Source organism: Eleutherodactylus coqui, chromosome 10, assembly GCF_035609145.1.
Source record: "Eleutherodactylus coqui strain aEleCoq1 chromosome 10, aEleCoq1.hap1, whole genome shotgun sequence".
Taxonomy (NCBI): Eukaryota; Metazoa; Chordata; class Amphibia; order Anura; family Eleutherodactylidae; genus Eleutherodactylus; species Eleutherodactylus coqui.
Window position 1 is genome coordinate 129207544 of NC_089846.1, and position 17905 is coordinate 129225448.

At 44.5% G+C, this 17905-nt stretch overlaps 1 protein-coding gene across 2 annotated transcripts in view; it reads right to left on the minus strand.

Annotated features, from left to right (window-relative positions):
• Nucleotides 1-17905, minus strand: part of FHL1 (four and a half LIM domains 1) — a 72769-nt gene that overhangs the window by 14991 nt on the left and 39873 nt on the right. The window contains exon 1 of one of the 2 annotated variants that reach the window (XM_066581836.1): nt 2841-2960. The exons of the other annotated variant lie outside the window; for it this stretch is intronic. Within the exon in view, the coding sequence (XP_066437933.1) occupies nt 2841-2862 (22 nt within the window). The 5' untranslated portion in view covers nt 2863-2960. Of the gene's footprint in view, nt 1-2840; nt 2961-17905 lie in introns of those variants that run through there. 2 annotated transcript variants of the gene reach the window in all.

The window sequence follows — 17905 nt, forward strand, 5'->3', positions numbered from 1 at the left end:
GTACTCGCTAAGGGCAATGCTCGCTCATCTCTAATTGTAACCCAACCATATCAACATATGTGTTAAGTCTGAATGTGCTTGTCCCCGTATACCTCAAAAACAAAAGCTTCTTATGAACTTAGCCCAAAGGGGTACGGTTCCTCAATATGGTAATAACTGCACTGACTTGGCAAACAGCTCATCAACAGACCCCCACCAATCTACGATTGTTGATCTATCCTAAAAATAGGTCATCGATACTTTCCAACTAGACAACCCCTTTGACTTCAACATTCTCAGGTTACCCGATGAGAGGCCTAAAACAAGCCTGTGTAGGGTAGAGGTGCAGTACTTTGTACAGAAGATAGCACTTCCCATCTCGTATGCTACTCATCATTGGGGTTCTTATGACATGAACACTTCCTACAGGAAGGAACTGGCGTTTCTAGGACTATTGTATATCAGACTTTTTATTTCTTATACACAAGAAAAACTAAAGCAGAAAGCAATATGAAGTCACACCTAATAATATAACAACCTCCGGCTTTAGAATATTATTAGTGGTCATTATGTATGCATTCACCCTCATGCTCCCATAGGTAGTAATACTGACAGTTTCCAGAGAGCTCCCCTGCAGATAATACAGAGTATCTAGAGTAATACCCTGTTTCCCTGAAAATAAGACATACCCTGAAAATAAGACATAGCATGATTTTCCAGAATTTTTGAGGATGCAAAATGATTTTTCAGGCTTTTTGAGGATGCTTAAAATATAAGCCCTACTCCAAAATTAAGCCCTGCTAACAGTTAATTAAAAAAAAGTCAATTTAAATAGTGTCCAGGCAGCTATACATGTAAAAAAGTTAAACCTTTTTGAACAAAAATTAATATAAGACACTGTCTTATTTTCGGGGAAACACGGCAGCTGTAGCACAAACAATAGTCACACATGGAAGTGGCTGTTGGTGATGATAAAGCTCCGCAGCAGATCCTCTATTGCTCTGCTTGTGGTTTGGAGCTGTTTACAGCCCTGACAACAGTTGCCAATCATCGAACATTCTTCTACAGGATAGTAATGGATGTGAAGTTTATACACTCATTTATCATCTGCGGGCTGACTCTGTAGTCTATCAAACGGGGAGGGAGCAGAGATGACATTCAGAAGCATTTTATTTGAGGCGGCATTCATATGCTGTCAATAATAAAGACTATGTAGACAGTTTAAGTGGCCATGTACATTATACATATATCCACTGAACCTACTGATTTTATCGTTTGCTACAATGTATCAGTCTGGAGTCCAGACTGTTTGGCTCACATAGCATTGCCTAGATACAATTGTAGCCACTTCTCAGTTGACAGCAGGACTGGTCTGTACTCGCATTTTCAAGGGGTTTTCTATGGAAATACCATTGATGACCTAACCAGCTGGTCGAGCACCCGCTGTCAGTGCCACAACACAGGGTACAAAGTTCAAGCAGATCTCACTGATCCCTACGCTTGTAAGGCCCAATGCCCACAAGCAGATATTATTTATTGAATCCACTGGGTCATCTGCAGCTCTAGCCGCCCATAGAGAAGCATTGGGCATCCGCACTTAATTTAACTCCTGCGGATTTGGTTTTAAATGATTCGCGGATGCCACACGCAGATAATAAATTGCAGGATGCTACATTTTATTGGAGATCTGGCTCCATTCATCTCTATGGGAGCTTAGCATTTGTGGATCCGCTGCGGATTTGAAGGTTAGAACCAATTAGGGACCCGGGGAAAAGGCTGAGAGGTGGGGATTTTTTCCACACGGATGATCTGAGATCTCCCAAAATGAAAAAAAAAAATCAATTTTAAGATGACCTGCAGTGCATCCGCTGCAGAAATCTGCATAAAATATCCGTGCGTGGCATGGACATGAGGCCTAACTACAGGTGCCCAATGATTTTAACGAGAGCTGCACCTGCAGTGTACAAGTGACGGCCACTACAAATCTGCTCCGTCCCCCCGTGTGTTGCAGTGATGATAGCGGGCACCCAATCAGCTCATCAGCTGAGATCCCAAGTGGCACATCCCAGCCGACCAACTATTGATGATCTATTCCGAGGATAGGCCATCGATATTATTTCCCTAGAAAACCCCTTTATCATTTAATTCCTCACCATTTTCAAGATATTTACATGAAAGTCTATAAAATATGTATCACTTTGTAGTTCTACATTTTAGTTTCATTAACTTGAAAACATCTTCTCAATACAGACCAATGCATTGTCAATGAATGATACATTTCATGTACAGCATGAGTCACTACATCAGATCTGTAAGGTGCGCACACCCGATCCAGACATATACTCTACTTTGTTTTCCACATATTTATCTCAGTGCTTCAGCACAAACAACCTAATCTCCCGATCATGTCATGCTGACTTCAAGCACAAACTATGCCTGCTTCTTCTGCTTTAACTCCATGACATACCGTGATGCCCACAGAGTGCTCCCATTGTACTTTGCATGATGTTTAAACTCAATTTGGCTCACTTATCAAACAAATAAACTGAAAATACACAAGTCATTGAAATTGTTAAAAGCACTAAAAAAGGTATAGTATGGAAAAATCAGTATAACGGCAGCATAGATAAATGACTGAACTTTCCCAAACTCCTCAAAGTTAACTTCTTTCAAGTTCAGTAGTTGCATGCATCACAAAATGCCAAAAGATTTGCATCTGCAAACCATAAACATGAAAGTTCTGTGAAGCAAACAGCAGAATATACCAGACACAACTCATACAAAACTACAAGTACAATAAGCAAACCGCTTTATCACATCCACCTATGGCCCCTAGTCACAAACAATCACTATTCATTTACCTGAGTGCCTTTCGAAAGCCATTCTTACAAGTGGTCACTTAGACTATTGCCCGTCTTTAGCAGATACAACACTACTGTTTGATAACATACAGCAGCTATTAATAAGGAGCCGCAGACACAAGCTCACACCCCTCTCGAGGGATTTCATGTTTAATCCTGCCTGAAAAGCAGGACCATTTTTGGTTATCTTGTGGAAGAAGAATAGGGTCCAAAAAAAAAAAAGTGTACACATAAAATGCCGACACAACTACTCCGGTTTCTAAATTAGCATCTTAGTCTATGTAGTTGCTGAAAGCCCTTCCCCTAATGAAACCCAATATCCCAGTCATGGATCAAAGAAAGGATGTGCAGCATGGTTCATCAAAGGAAAGTAGAAGTCAGTCTTCTCCCAGAGCCTCCCTCCCCTATAGTGATCTTCTTATAGCAGTACCATTAAACTTGTTATTTACTGCCTAAAGTCTTTAAAAAACCTCTGCCATGTCATAGTGACATATCAGTAGTTTTGATCAATGGGGGTCCAGGTGCCAGGATCTTCCCCGGAACAAAAGCACTCGGCTGAGCATTCTGCCCCTTAGGCTATGATCGCCTCATAAGCTCATAGAGAATTCTATAGACTTCTGTGAGCATGTCTTTACCCAAGGAGAACAGCCAATCAGAGCTGAAGAGGCACAATGCTCTGCTGAGTACTTATTGGTCATTTAGGTTATTGGTAAGGATTTGGCACCTGGACCCCCACCAGTCACAACTTCTGACATGGCACTATAACACGTTGGAAGCTCTTTGAAATAACTGTTTTTGGGGAGACCAGCCGACTATCTGATGGGTATGGGGCTTCCCGACTCTCCTTTGCCAGATGTGTCAGGAAAAAGAAGAGCCTGATATATGGAATTGTCAGAGGTGGTTGGCAGTATCTGCACGCCCCACCAAGGAGAGGTGTGTGTATGGAAAGGAGACGTATGGGAATTTTATTAGGGACTCGCATTTCTCATGATACAAAAATAATACATTCTCTCACCATCTAGTAAAAAAATGTGTATGTTAAATGTATATGTATTGTTAACACGGGTGGCTGAAGCTGACAGATGGCTGATGAATGGTATCTGGCAGAGGCATCCCTCACAGCTACAATGTTCTATAGAAAAACACACACATTAAATGTATAGGTTTTTCAACTTCTGAGCCTATAGTGACAGATGGAAGACGTGGCATCCGTCAGATGTATATGTTTTTGCGTTTTTCACCTTGCACCACACAGCTTGGGATAAGTTCAGTTAAAGGAGTTTTAAACTAAACTGCTGATTATGCTCAGGGGCGTAACTATAGGGGGTGCAGGGGATGCGGTCGCACCCGGGCCCAGGAGCCTTAGGGGGCCCATAAGGCCTCTCTTATCCATATAGGGAGCCCAGTACTATGAATAAAGCATTATAGTTGGGGGCCCTGTTACAAGTTTTGCATCGGGGCCCGGGAACTTCAAGTTACGCCTCTGGTTATGCTATATACTAAGGATAGGTTAAGTCCCACCTTATGCTGGTCTGCTTCTCCTCATTCCATTCACAGGTATGCTCACAGGTGAGTAAACAGTCATTGTGGCTTCTTATAAGAGATACATCCAAAAGATCGGGAATACATCCTTGTGTGCAAAATTCCTGTTTTATTATTAAAAATTGTGCTCGATCACAGAAACATGTAGAGAACGCGTTTCAGTTCACACTGTGTGAACTGAAACGCGTTCTCTACGTTTCTGTGATCAAGCACAATTTTTAATAATAAAACAGGAATTTTGCACACAAGGATGTATTCCCGATCTTTTGGATGTATATCCTCAGGATAGCTCATCAACAGCTGATTAGCTGGGATCCACCTCTCAGGACCCCCACAATCAGCTGAATGAAGAGGCTATGGCACTCAAGTGAGCGCTGTGGCCACTTTTCAGCCTGTGACGTTCATCAGTCACCAGGCCTGAGAGCAGCTCAGTCCCATTTAAGTGAATGTGGCTGAGATGCAATACCAGGCACAGCCGCTATACAATGTATGACGCTGTACCTTGTAAGGTCTGAAATGGACAGTGGTGCCCACCTGAGCACCGCTGTCACTTCAAGTAGCTATGGCAGACTCTTGTCAATCAACTATTGATAACCTATTCTGAGAATAGGTCATCAATAATGGGGTCCCGGGAAACCCCTTTAAGAGCCTACTTAAGGGAGGACACACATCTGTACGCAGGAGCCAACAGCTATATCTACCATGATACCTACCCTATAAACTTCTTTATTGCTACTTTAAGATCCATGGGTAAAATTAGGTGCAAATTGATACATGTGCCTTTTTTTCATTTCCAAGTCACGGCTGGGTTCAAATAAGTCACAAATGGAATTGCATGGAAGCTTCTATGGTGAGACCTTTGGCACTATGAAATGGTTGAGAGCACTGCTCCCTCTCACTATGACTGTCCATGCATGCCAGTGCCCACGATTGGACATTCAAGCTGCATATACTATGCCCGCTCCTGTCTGTCGGGCTATGTGGCAGCTTTCATAGCATAGCCCAATTCCTCCCTCACCGTCTGTTCTTGGCTTTCATTATGTACTCTGAAGAACAGGAGCTTGATGGAGGAGTCAGGCTATGCCATGAATGCTGCCACATAGCCTGACAGACAACACGGATAGTATAGTTTATACTGCATTGCAGCCCAGCAACAGCACAAAGTGATGGGAAAAGGTGTGACAAAGACGGCACCATTAAATTGAGGGGTAGAAAAGGGGGCACTTTTACTGTGGGAGGCACAAAAAGGAGCATGAGGGGTAGCGAGTGAATGGGAAGAGTCATGGCTGGAAGAAATCGTGTTGGTGGTGTAATTAGTATCCAGCATGTTCACGCTAATTGCTGGGTGTCAGATTGTGGAAGGAACATTTCCCACCCAGCTTATTAACCTCTCCACTTAGCAGCTGCCGAGGCTTAGAGTGAAGATTGGTTGAAAGGCTCATATTGTGGGTAGGAGCTACTTAGTGGCACACTTGTACCCAATTATTCAGTATAGACAATGCGTGTGTGAGATCACGTCCAACCCATGAGTGCTCTACAGTTAACAAGCGCTACATATCTGCTGAGGTCCAGTTTGAGAACTACCCTGTTTCCCTGAAAATAAGACATACCCTGAAAATAAGACAAAGCATGATTTTCCAGAATTTTTGAGGATGCAAAATGACTTTTCAGGCTTTTTGAGAATGCTTGAAATATAAGCCCTACTCCAAAATTAAGCCCTGCTAACAGTTAATTAAAAAAAGTCAATTTAAATAGTGTCCAGGCAGCTATACATGTAAAAAAGTTAAACCTTTTTGAACAAAAAATATAAGACAATGTCTTATTTTCAGGGTAACACGGTAGTGCGGCGATGTAGCAAAAATTTACACAGTGGAATTGCAAAAACAAATATTTATCAACAAAAGTATCCAAGCAGTTTTGTAGCGGTTCTCCTTCACAATATTTACACAACTTCACTTACTTTGCATGCACAAAGTACGGCTTTATCAATCAAACCCTGTATAGCTTATGCATACCAATGGTGCCCATTAGGGCTCATGCCCACCGGCGTATGCTTAAAACGCTGCGGGTCTCCCCACAGCCTTAACTCATTTTCTAAGCATACGCTCTGCCAACAGAGACAGTGTATCGCACACACATGGATATATGCAAAGTGACTTTTTTTTTTTTAATTCCACGCTCCGTTTCAGTATCGCATATGGACAGCATTTCATACGCAGGCTATACAATGTATAGGGCTCACGCTTTATGGGTACGCAGAGAGGAGTATGCTGCGATCTATTTCTCATGCGTATTGACACGCAGTGTCTACACACACATGTGCATGGATCACTAAAAGTCCATTGATTCCTTTCACCGTGTAGCATGCATAATACGCTGTGAAAACATGGTCATGGACATGAGCAGGGGTATAGCTACGGGTGATGGGGCATGTACCCTGTCTGCTGAGAGCCATGGTGGATGCCAACAAGCTGGTCTACTGATTTGACCAGGTATTTAGATGCAGGACAACAGGGGCAAAGTGAATTTTAGCCGCAGTCAATGAAGTCTAGCTGCCATATGACTCTTCCCATCTGGAATTAACCACTTCAGGAACCATAGAAGCCCTCATTAAGGGAAGTATAGAACTATTCCTTAATTAAAAGGAAATGTGTTATGTTGAATGTTGGGTCTAATCTGCAGGCAGCATGTTAAAGGGCAAGAGGGGATGAGCAGATTGATATTTAAGGTGGAAGCACAATGTACAGCGGCCCATCAACTGCGAGCAACCCTGTTCCCTATCAGACCGGGATGTGTCCGGGAGAGGAGAAATGGTTACTGACAGGTAATCCAAAAAATACGTTTTTCCCTACCCACAGGATAGGGGATAACTTGCAGATGGGTGGGGAGCTGACTGCTCCAATGATCCCCAGAATGGTGGTCCGGAGTATCCCACAATGAAGGCAGTCACACATGCTCACTGTTGCTCCATTCATTTCAATGGGACCACCAGAGGTAGGGACTGCCAAGCGCTTGAACTCGACTATCTTAATCTGGCTATGACACATACAGTATGTCAGAAACACTTCACTGGCGTGGCGACAGACTTCATTGTTCAAGCACTGGTTACACTGTCCAATATGTGGGAATCCCCGCGTGGTATACTTTTTTGTCATTAGCAGACATATAGTTGCAAACAATAGGCCACACACTTCTGTGCTACGTCCCCTTCATTGTCTACCAGGCACAGCTCTGTACTTCTAGTAGTGGCTGTTCCTGGGATTACAACTCACAACAGTTCAGTCCCATTCAAGTGATAGGGATTTAGCTTACTACCAAGCACAGTCACTAATAAAGCCATGCCTGGTAACGAGGAAACGGATTAACAGGGTGCCTGGAGTCAGATCCCCCCCGACCTGACATTGATGGAAGGTAGACCATTATTTGTGTAGTCCTGTAGAACGCCGCCTTTAACCGTCCGTCAAATCACCATTTTGCCAGCTATCCTGTTATACAGGCGGCTTAAATCCTTCATCATTGTATAATCTGCTGACCCTTTAGAAATCATTACTGATCGCTGGAAATAAGACTATATACACACTGATCACACAGACTGCAGCCTTCTGCTGCCCGCCCTTCAGAGAATGCTCCAACATACTCCACACAATACCATTTTTTTGGGGTGCGGGTATCATAACGTGTAATAAGTGAATATATAGAGTATATAGGGTGAAGCCCTGGGTGAATTACTACAAGAACCTGGTCCAATACAATCAATACAAGTTATTAGCACTCATTGGCATACTATTGGAAATTGAATCAAGTTGCATGACGGACTGATCTTCACTATAGACTACTTCCTCCACCCCTGTACATCACTGTTAGCGAACATCACTAGTTGAATACTAGGAACAGATCCCCCAGCAACGCTTATCCTGCAGATACAAATACTGGCTCTAAACTTGGAATGTCGGTCCTTCTACTGCTTAACTCTCTAACTACCAGACATTTTCCATTTTTTTCATACCCACCTTATAAAGAGCTCTACATTTTTTTTTCATTGATGGGGGAGTATTGGGGTTCAGATCGTAAGGGGTAAGCTGTTGTTTTTATTGCTACCATTTTTGGGTATATGCAACTTTTTGTTCAGTTTTTATTGGGAGATGGGGCGATTAAAAAAAAAAAAAAGAAAAGAAGAAGCAACGTACCGTATTTTCCGGCGTATAAGATGACTTTTTAACCCAGGAAAATCTTCTCAAAAGTCGGGGGTCGTCTTATACGCTTGACTAACTACTTGTAGAAAAAGGGAAAAAAATCAACTCACCTCCCGCGTCATTCTGCGATGATCTGCGGCGCTGCTGCCGGCTGTCGCTCCCTCGTCCATGCCGACAGAGCATTGCTTTCTGGAGGCGGGCTTGAATGTCCCATCTCTAGAAAGCTAATTCTCTGATTGGCTAACTCTGCGCGGCGTCAATGATGTCAATGAATGGCTGTGATTGGTTAACGCAGCACTGGCTTTCATTGGCTGCCTTCACGCTGAGCTAACCAATCAGAGCATTAGCTTTCTGGAGGCAGGGCATTCAAGCCCCACATCCAGAAAGCAATGCTCTGTTGGCATGGAGGAGGGAGCGACAGCCTGCAGCAGGGCCGCAGATCATCGCAGAACCCCGCGGGAGGTCAGTATTGTTTTTTTTTCTACAGGTAGTTAGTCCAGCGTATAAGAAGACAGGTAGTTAGTTTCCCCATTGAAATGCATTGAAACGCATTAATGGCTTTTCAATGCATTTTGAGGGGGAAAAGTTGGGGGTCGTCTTATACACCAGAAAATACGGTAGGCAATTATGTTTTTTGTTTTTTACACTGTTCACCATGTAAGATAATAATGCGATACTTAGATAGTTCAGGCTTTTTTACACATGGCAATACCAATTATATTTATTTTAAATTGTTTAGATTGTTTTGTGGGAAAAATGAGAAAAGAGGGGTTGAATATTTAAGATTTTTAAATTCTCATTAATTTCTAAAAATGTTATTTGACTTCAATTCTACATCCTTTGAGTCCCCTTAGGGGATTTGACCTTGCTGTGGTTTGATCACTTCTACAATATACTCCAATGCTTCAGTATTGCAGTATATTGTGTTTTTAACCTTCACATATTAAAGGGGTTTTCCAGGAAGAATACTACTGATGACCTATCCTTAGGATACGTCATCAATAGTTGATCGGCTGGGGCCCGTCACTTGGGCCCCGACCGATCAGCTGAGAGGATGCATGCTGTTGCAGTGTCCAAGGAGTGGGCCCACAGCCGAGGAGACAGCAGGGTAGAGAAAGGCCTTGTCACTGGGGTCTACCATCTCCTCCTCTGGGAGTAGTTTAAGACCCGACCACGCCATTGATAGCAACCAGGGAGTATCTTAAGTTTAGTTGGTATTAGTGTATCTTGACACCACCGGAAGCTAGGGGTTTGACAGGAGGAATGCCCCCCTCTTACACCCCTAGCTCCTGATAGGGCCAAGGCTGGCAGGTCCTAGGAGCACAGTGTGGATATATGTCTGCGTTCTGTGCACATTAATTCTTAGGCTTACATTATTAGCTGTAAATGCTGCCGTGTCACAGGTGTAACACGGCAGCATGAACATCTAATCATTTAAGCCTAAGAAGACATTTTACCCTTACCCTAAGGTCCCCTGCTCATATTTGCCGCCCTCACCGCTTCTGCTGCGCACCGTGAATTCTCATGTCCGTGTCGCCTGCTCACACCTGCCGCGCTCATGGTGTGTGGTCCGGCGGCAGGACTATAAAGTCCATGCACGCCGCTCCCCAGCGGACAGTTGGCGCCCAGTACTGTGAGATCCATCCCCTCACTCCCGCAATGACAACTGTCGCTATGTGTGCTTAATCTCCGGCACCGGGAAAGCCGCTTGACGTAGGGGAAGTCCGGCGGCATGTGCTCCTGCAGTGGCCGGCCGCCGGATACCAATTGCTCTTCCCCCTCACGCCCGTGTCGCCTCCATGCAGCCTCCGGGATCTTCATGTTACATCCCTGGGGGGTGCTTGTTGTCCAGCGCCGCCGCAAAATCACCTTCACAAGCCTTTTGCCTCAGTGGTTAAACACCGAGGCGGGTAGCGCGTTGGCTTTCGGTGGGCAGGAACACCATGGGAGCTTGGCCTGTGCATTGGAACCAGGCCACCGCTGCATGTTTTTTCCCTGAACTTCTAGTGCCCTTCCAGGACCTATGTGCCAGGCTGCTGTGCAGCCAATCAGGTACAAGGGACATCAACCCCCTGTCAATTTTGACTCCACCAGGACCTCCTGGTGACATCAAGATACACTAATACCAGTTCAGCTGTCACTCGTGACGCCACGGTTCCCTCTTCTGCTGCGGATGCTTGGAGTAAATAATATTAGTCCACACACAAGAGAGTTCTTTTTCTGGACAGAACCGAGAACGGTCTTTAATGTCCGTTTACTTAACTTCTTAATCAGGCACAAAACAGGTAAACAGTTCCTTAGAAAAGTGGAGAGTAAAATCAGTGGAGGCTCTCAGAGCAATCACACAATCCACAGTCTCGGTTATCTGTGTGATCACGTTCTCTCGGCATAAATCTCTCAACACCAACAATTCACTCACTTCCTCCTTCTTTCCGCTCGCTGTGAAGCGGTTCCATGCTCTCGGCACTCAGTAGCCATATCGAGGATCTCTGGGTTTGAGGGTTCCAGGTTAAGTATCCAGCAGTCATTCAGCCTCTTCCATTCTTCCACACACAGGCCGATAAGTGCCTGTCTATAGGCAGGCTCATACAAGACTCACAGGACCTTGACTTCCCAAAGCATGCTGCCCAGACTAACCCTAGTATTGCCTTCTATATAAAGCATAGTCGCATGACTCACAAAACGATACATTTTTCAGACAGGACATCACATACCAGACAGTTAACCCTTGCAGTCCTGCAGCCATCCAATCCACATAAATCAAATGCACTCTACAAATAAGACGCTGACAAGACAATGGCACGAGACAAACATATAACATTATGGAGGGACCCCCATGCACAATTTGCCTTTTTGTGGTACAGAAGGGAGAATGAAAACTTACTGCCGGGTTAGCCTTCCAACAAATAGGGATTGTCCAGGGAGGAGAATCCATGTAATGGATAGCACAGGAACAACCGGAGGAAGATACACGATATGCCAGATGAAATGCTCATAAGCTACAGCTAACATCTTTCAATTCAAGACTTTAAAGTTATTGAATTAACTCATCACAAACTTTGCTAACATTTTTTTCCAACCAGCAGATGAACCCCTGGAGCTGGTAGCCCTTGGCAGGATGCCCACGGGTATAAATAGTGTGTAGTGCACAGCCAGGGTACAGTATGCTGCCCGGTGTGGAAAGACAGACATTCAGGATGGGAGCTTTAAGTTGGTCTGACAGAGTTCAGGAATTAATGCCAGTTCTATTGAAGAGCGGTGAGTCAGCATCCTGACATTATTAAACTATCATGTTTGAAAGATAGCATAAGCCAAGGCTGTGCACCGAAGATGACCACAGCCGCTCTGCCGGAGGCCGGTACAATACATTAATCCAGCATGGTTATTGTATTAAAGAGAATTTCCACCCAAAGCTGAAACATCTTTGCAAAAGTGACAACAAACAGAAAGACTGGGCAAAATGTTTAAAGTTTCCGTAACGTTTCTACTAATTGCCATTATTCCAAACATCCATCTAAATGATCAAACTCAGAGCTTCAGTATGGTTTTTGCCGACCTGCCCTCCCCTCCCAGTTGCTGCAGTCCTCATCGCTCCGGTCCCCCATTGACTTGCTGCTAGCGCGATCAAGTGACAAACTTATGTGAACACTTCAGCCAATCCCTAAGCATCAATGTTGGCGAGACCGGGGACTGGAGGCAAGTTTAAACTGTTTTTTTTATTTTAACCCCTTCCAATCCAATTTGTATCCTGGTTTTCCTAGGGGGCTTACTCTTTTTCTGCCGTTATACAATGGCGCTATCTGCTGGCTAAAGCCAGTACTGCATGAGGTGACACGTTGGATAGGCTCCGACAGCAGAGAGGCTGCAATATACAGTAAGAGAACCCTGACGGACGTCTTCCAACATCGGAGCTGTACAGCCTTAAATCATAATGTCTTCAGTGGTCAGACAATGGAGGGTTAATGCATATAGGGGAGCATTACAACTGGGTTGGAGCTGATATGGGGACATTATTACTGAATGGGTACATAAGAGGACCTTAGAACTGAGATGGGACATATAAGAAGAGAGACATTATTATTATCACAGACGGATTGAGAAGAAAAGGCAAAGTGAATGACCCCAGTCGGAAGCGACTTCAGCTGTGGTCACTAGAGGTAATCACTTATATGGTGTACATAGCACTTGTGCAAAACTGCTATCTACTGCTATATGGCCTCCGTATGTTGGCAATATCGGTCTTTGTATAAGTGTTCGTAACAGTATGGTGCTATTATGTGGTCATGGTCTGGGGGTAATATCGATCTTTGTAATGTTCTTTATTCAATAACAGTCTGGTATTATTCAGCCACTATGTAGTGTAATATGTAATAATGGTGTGGCGCTATTATTGGGAATGTTGGTCTCAGTAGAGCAGGTTTTGTTTTTGTAGCGGTAATATGAATGGTGTTAATATTTGCACCTTGTATATATGGTATGTGATATAATTTCGGGTCTGGTCAGGATTAACATATCAATGCTTAGCAGTTATTTCCACTATTCCTGAGCCTGTAAGGTTAAGCCCACGCTTAAAGGCCTAGTTTTCCTTCTTTCTTTAGGGTACATTCCCATGGGGTGGAAATACTGTGGAATTTCGTCATCCAAAATAGTCAAAATCCCCACCATTGGTGCAGATTGTGACTCGAAATTAGCTGCGTAGTCCCACCTGATCTCGTCAGATTACAGCGCTCATCGCCTCCCCATTCTTCACACTATTAGTGCAGCCATTCAGCCAGCAGCTCGTAGTGAGCCCCGACGCCGGGTAAAAGGCTGAGCTGATCGCGTGAAGAATAGGGAGGCGAGAGGAGCGCTGGATCAGCCGAAATTAGTTGCAGATACACATACAATTACGAGTCAAAATCTGCACTAACATGTCCAAACGCACAACTCCTTGTTCCTCGGCACGGCTGGGCTATAAGAGCAGACAACCAGTTTGCAGGTCATTGCTAAGAGAAACAAAAAGGCAAGACTGCAGAAGGCAAAAGAATGCAAAAACTGGATCACTGAACAGTCGAAAAACATCATCTGTAGAGATGCGCGAACGTACTCGTTTAGGGCGATTTCGCAATCGAGCACCGCTTTTTTCGAGTAACTGACTACTCGGACGAAAAGATTCAGGGGGCGGGGAGTGGCATGGTGGAGCGGGGGGTAGCAGTGGGGAACAGGGGGGAGCTCTCTCTCTCCTCCCTCCCACACTCCCCTCTGCAACCCCCCCGCTCACCCCCGGCGTCCCCCGAATATTTTCGCCCGAGTAGTCAGTTACTCGAAAAAAGCGATGCTCGATTGGTCAGATGAATCTAGATTTCTGGCAGGAGGTTGATGGAAGGGTCAGAATTGGTGCAAGCAGTTTGAGTCCATAACCCCTCCCTGCTTAGAGCATACCCATACCTTCAACTAATTTGCAGCAACTACAAGAAGCTCTGTGGTCTATATGGGTCAATATTCCTATACAACAATTTCGCAATGAATCACTGCAATTCTGAGGGCCAAAAGAGGTCCAACGAGCTCCTAGATGGGGGTCTCAAATAAATACAGTGGCCATTCAGTGTATGTGCCCCAAAGGATATGTATTAATCCAGCTGTGAAGGAGAGTCAGCAATAATAGAATTACTTCACTGTACATACAATGAAAAAAAGGGCAACATGAAATATATTTTCTGTTACATTCTCTGTAGTTCGTGTTTGCTGCCATGCTCCTCTGTGTTTGGCTCTTTATTCAGAAGCTGGCCTTCAATCAAAGAAACTTGAGATCAATTGCAGTAATGAATATCCGCACATTGGCAGCATTTAGCTGAAAAATAGGAGAATGACTCAATTTAGCAGTCCAGAAATGTGTCAGCAGTACTACCACTCAACGCTTGTTTCAAAAACCCCAAATCCATAAAAAAATATTTGGATACTGCAAGGTCTCCTTACAGCATAAACATATTAGATGGGATTGTGAAATTACAGGTTATATTTGGCAAGGATCTGACTTGTGCTGTCAAATGGCCAACGCACGAAGAACAATGTTTGTTTTGTGGCTGTGGACCTGGTAACTTAGGGGATGCAGGGTCAAGGAAGCAGCAATAATGGAAAGTTGATGGCAACTAAACCCACATTTACTGGGAGAAGTAGAACATTAATCAAGGGTCTGTCCAGATTCCATCTTCTCTCAGGATCATAGCCCTCCCAACCATGAAAAGGGCTGAACATCTCAGTTCATGGGTTCCAAGTAGAGATGAGCGAGCATACTCGATAAGGCAAACTACTCGAGCGAGTAGTGCCTTATTCGAGTACCTGCCCGCTCGTCTCTAAAGATTCGGCTCCTGGCGTGGGTGACAGGGGAGTTGCAGCGGTGAGCAGGGTGGGCAGGGGGGAGAGAGGGAGAGAGAGATCTCCCCTCCGTTCCTCCCCGCTCTCCCCCGCCGCTCCCCGCCCCCTGCCAGCACCCGAATCTTTAGAGACGAGCGGGCAGGTACTCGAATAAGGCACTACTCGCTTGAGTAGTTTGCTTTATCGAGTATGCTCACTCATGTCTAGTTCCAAGTCAATCTCAGCAAAACTGCAGCATTAAAAAAATGTCTAATGAACACTTTAGCACCAGAAACCAGTGGCCGAAATACAAAGGGAGCAACTACTGGTGGGGGGAGCAGTACCAACTGCATGGTGAGTGGCGGTGGCACCTGTTCTGCTCCTGAGCTGCAGCAACCCCAATGCATTTAGCTGTGGTTTAGCAAGTACAAATCCTGCAAAGATAAAAATATTCATTATGGAATCCAAAGGAAGAATAATTACAAACGGAAAATACTTAATTGCACCCCAGAAGGACAAAGAGGATAAGATAATCCAGAGTGACCATCAGACCATGTGATGCAACAGAAATCTGGATTCATCTGACCAGGCGATGATTTTTTTCTTTACTGCTCAGTGATCCAATTTCTGCGCACTTTTGCTCACTGGAGTCTTGCCTTTCTGTTTCTCTTATATGGCAATGGCACTCATAACTACTCATGTGCTGTTATAGCCCATCTGTACTGAGGAGCGTTGAGTGCGCATTCAAAAACGTTAGTTGGAGCATCAGTAATATGTATTGCATTGCAATTTGCTTGAAAGTGCAGCATCCGTTCTTCATAATGATTCTTGACATCCTCCTGTGACCCCTTTCATTGACAGGATCCCTTTTCACTGGATGTTTTTTCCTCAGTCACACCAATCTCAATCTACCCTTAACACCACTGCATGTGAAAACCACAGAAACTTGGCAGTCTTTGAAATCCTGGTCCTTGCTTAGTCTAGGACCGATGACCATACTTCATTGGAAGTCACTCAGAGCACGCGATTCTCCCATTCTAATGCTGATTTCACACTGAAACTGATCCACAGAAAACTTTCTGACTTGACTTTATGCTGCACTCCGGGGTCACATGTCTAATTTCCATACAGGGAAGCTCCAATCACAAAAGGGCCGTTGGCCAGTCAGGAAGAGAATTGTTATTTTATGGAGAATGCAGAAAGGAGAGCTGACAGATCCTTTGTAGATGAACCTCCAGGAAACACTTTACATTAAAGGTCCCTTTACATGGGATGATTGTCAGGCGCTTAAATACCCGACAACCATCCCACAATTTGACACCGTGCAGCATAATAGGCTGATATATAAAATGAGACAGCTCGGATTGGGTGAAAACATGTGTATCTGGGTAAAGAACTGGCTCAGAGATAGAAAGCAGAGGGTGGTAATAAATGGTTCGTACTCTGATTGGGCCACCGTTGCTAGCGGGGTGCCACAGGGTTCAGTATTAGGCCCCATTCTGTTCAATATATTTATCAATGACCTGATAGAGGGGCTGCACAGTAAAATATTGATATTTGTAGATGATACTAAATTATACAAGGTAATTAATACAATGGAGGACAATGTACGGCTACAAACGGACCTAGATAAGTTGGGGGCTTGGGTTGAAAAATGGCAAATGAAGTTCAATGTGGATAAATGTGAGGTTCTGCACATGGGCAAGAGAAATGGATGTCACCAATATACACTAAATGGGGTACCACTAGGTGAAAGTGATATGGAGAAAGACCTGGGGGTACTAGTGGATTGTAGATTTAACTGGAGCAACCAATGCCAGTCAGCTGCTGCAAAAGCCAATTAAGTCTTGGGGTGCATTAAAAAAAGAAGCATAGGGTTGAGGGACGAGAACATTATCCTCCCACTATATAAGGCACTTGTCAGGCCTCACATGGAATACTGCGTACAGTTCTGGACACCGGTGCTCAGAGAAGGGCAACTAAACTAATAAGCGGAATGTTTTCCCCCAGATGGGCTAAATTGGTTTCTGCCTCCTTGGGGTTTTTTTGCCTTCCTCTGGATCAACAAGGGAGGGTGGAAAAAGGCTGAACTGGATGGACATTGTCTTCTTTCAGCCTTATATACTATGTTACTGTTAATTAGAGTCACTCAAATGTGGAGCAACTCCTATCTACAAGGTCCAATAGTCGCTCCATTTGTAGTTCTGCTAAAAACCAAGCTACTCCAACGGATGAGTGATTTTCTTGCTCAGTGCCTTTTCGGTGGCCGCTAGTCCATGAGACGATTAGCGGCAGAGTTTAGTGTCCAGTGATAATCGCCCCGTGTAAAGGTACCTTAAGCAGGGGGGATTCTCTATCCAGAGTCCTATGGATCCCTTTGTCACGTCCAGTCTCTTTATCCCCAGCATCCTGGATGACAGTGTATAAGACTTCTTAAGAAGACGACCCAGTTGCTTACCTGGAAATGTATGATTAAATTGACAACTAAGTGTTACCAATCCACTTGGCAATGGGCATGTACCTACATGCTTTGGCTGGATCTCCACACTGCAGTAGTTGCATATGTTCAAAACCCGACCCACCAGCAGCATCCAACGGCTGCATGATCTTGCTGATAACATTGACAAGATCATGCAGGATTTGGCTACTGCAAGTTGAAAACCCAGTTTTTAAAGGCCCATTTAGACGGGACAAGTGTCGGGCAAATGATGCCCGACACTCATCCCCGCACATACTAGCTGTTATGCTGTTGCATGGAGCTAGTATCGCTGGTTGTGGAGGAGATTTCTTGCCTCTCACTTCCCCGTCCCTCTCCATTCACATAACATAGCGGCCGTTCAATTCTGAACGTCCGTTATTTACACTGAATGATGATCGCTCAGCTCAGAGTCTATCATTTATGCGGCATAAACGATGAGCTGATCGCTTATTGCTCAGTGTAAATAGCAGCCGTTCAGTACTGAACAGCCGCTATGATATGTGAATAGAGAGGGACTG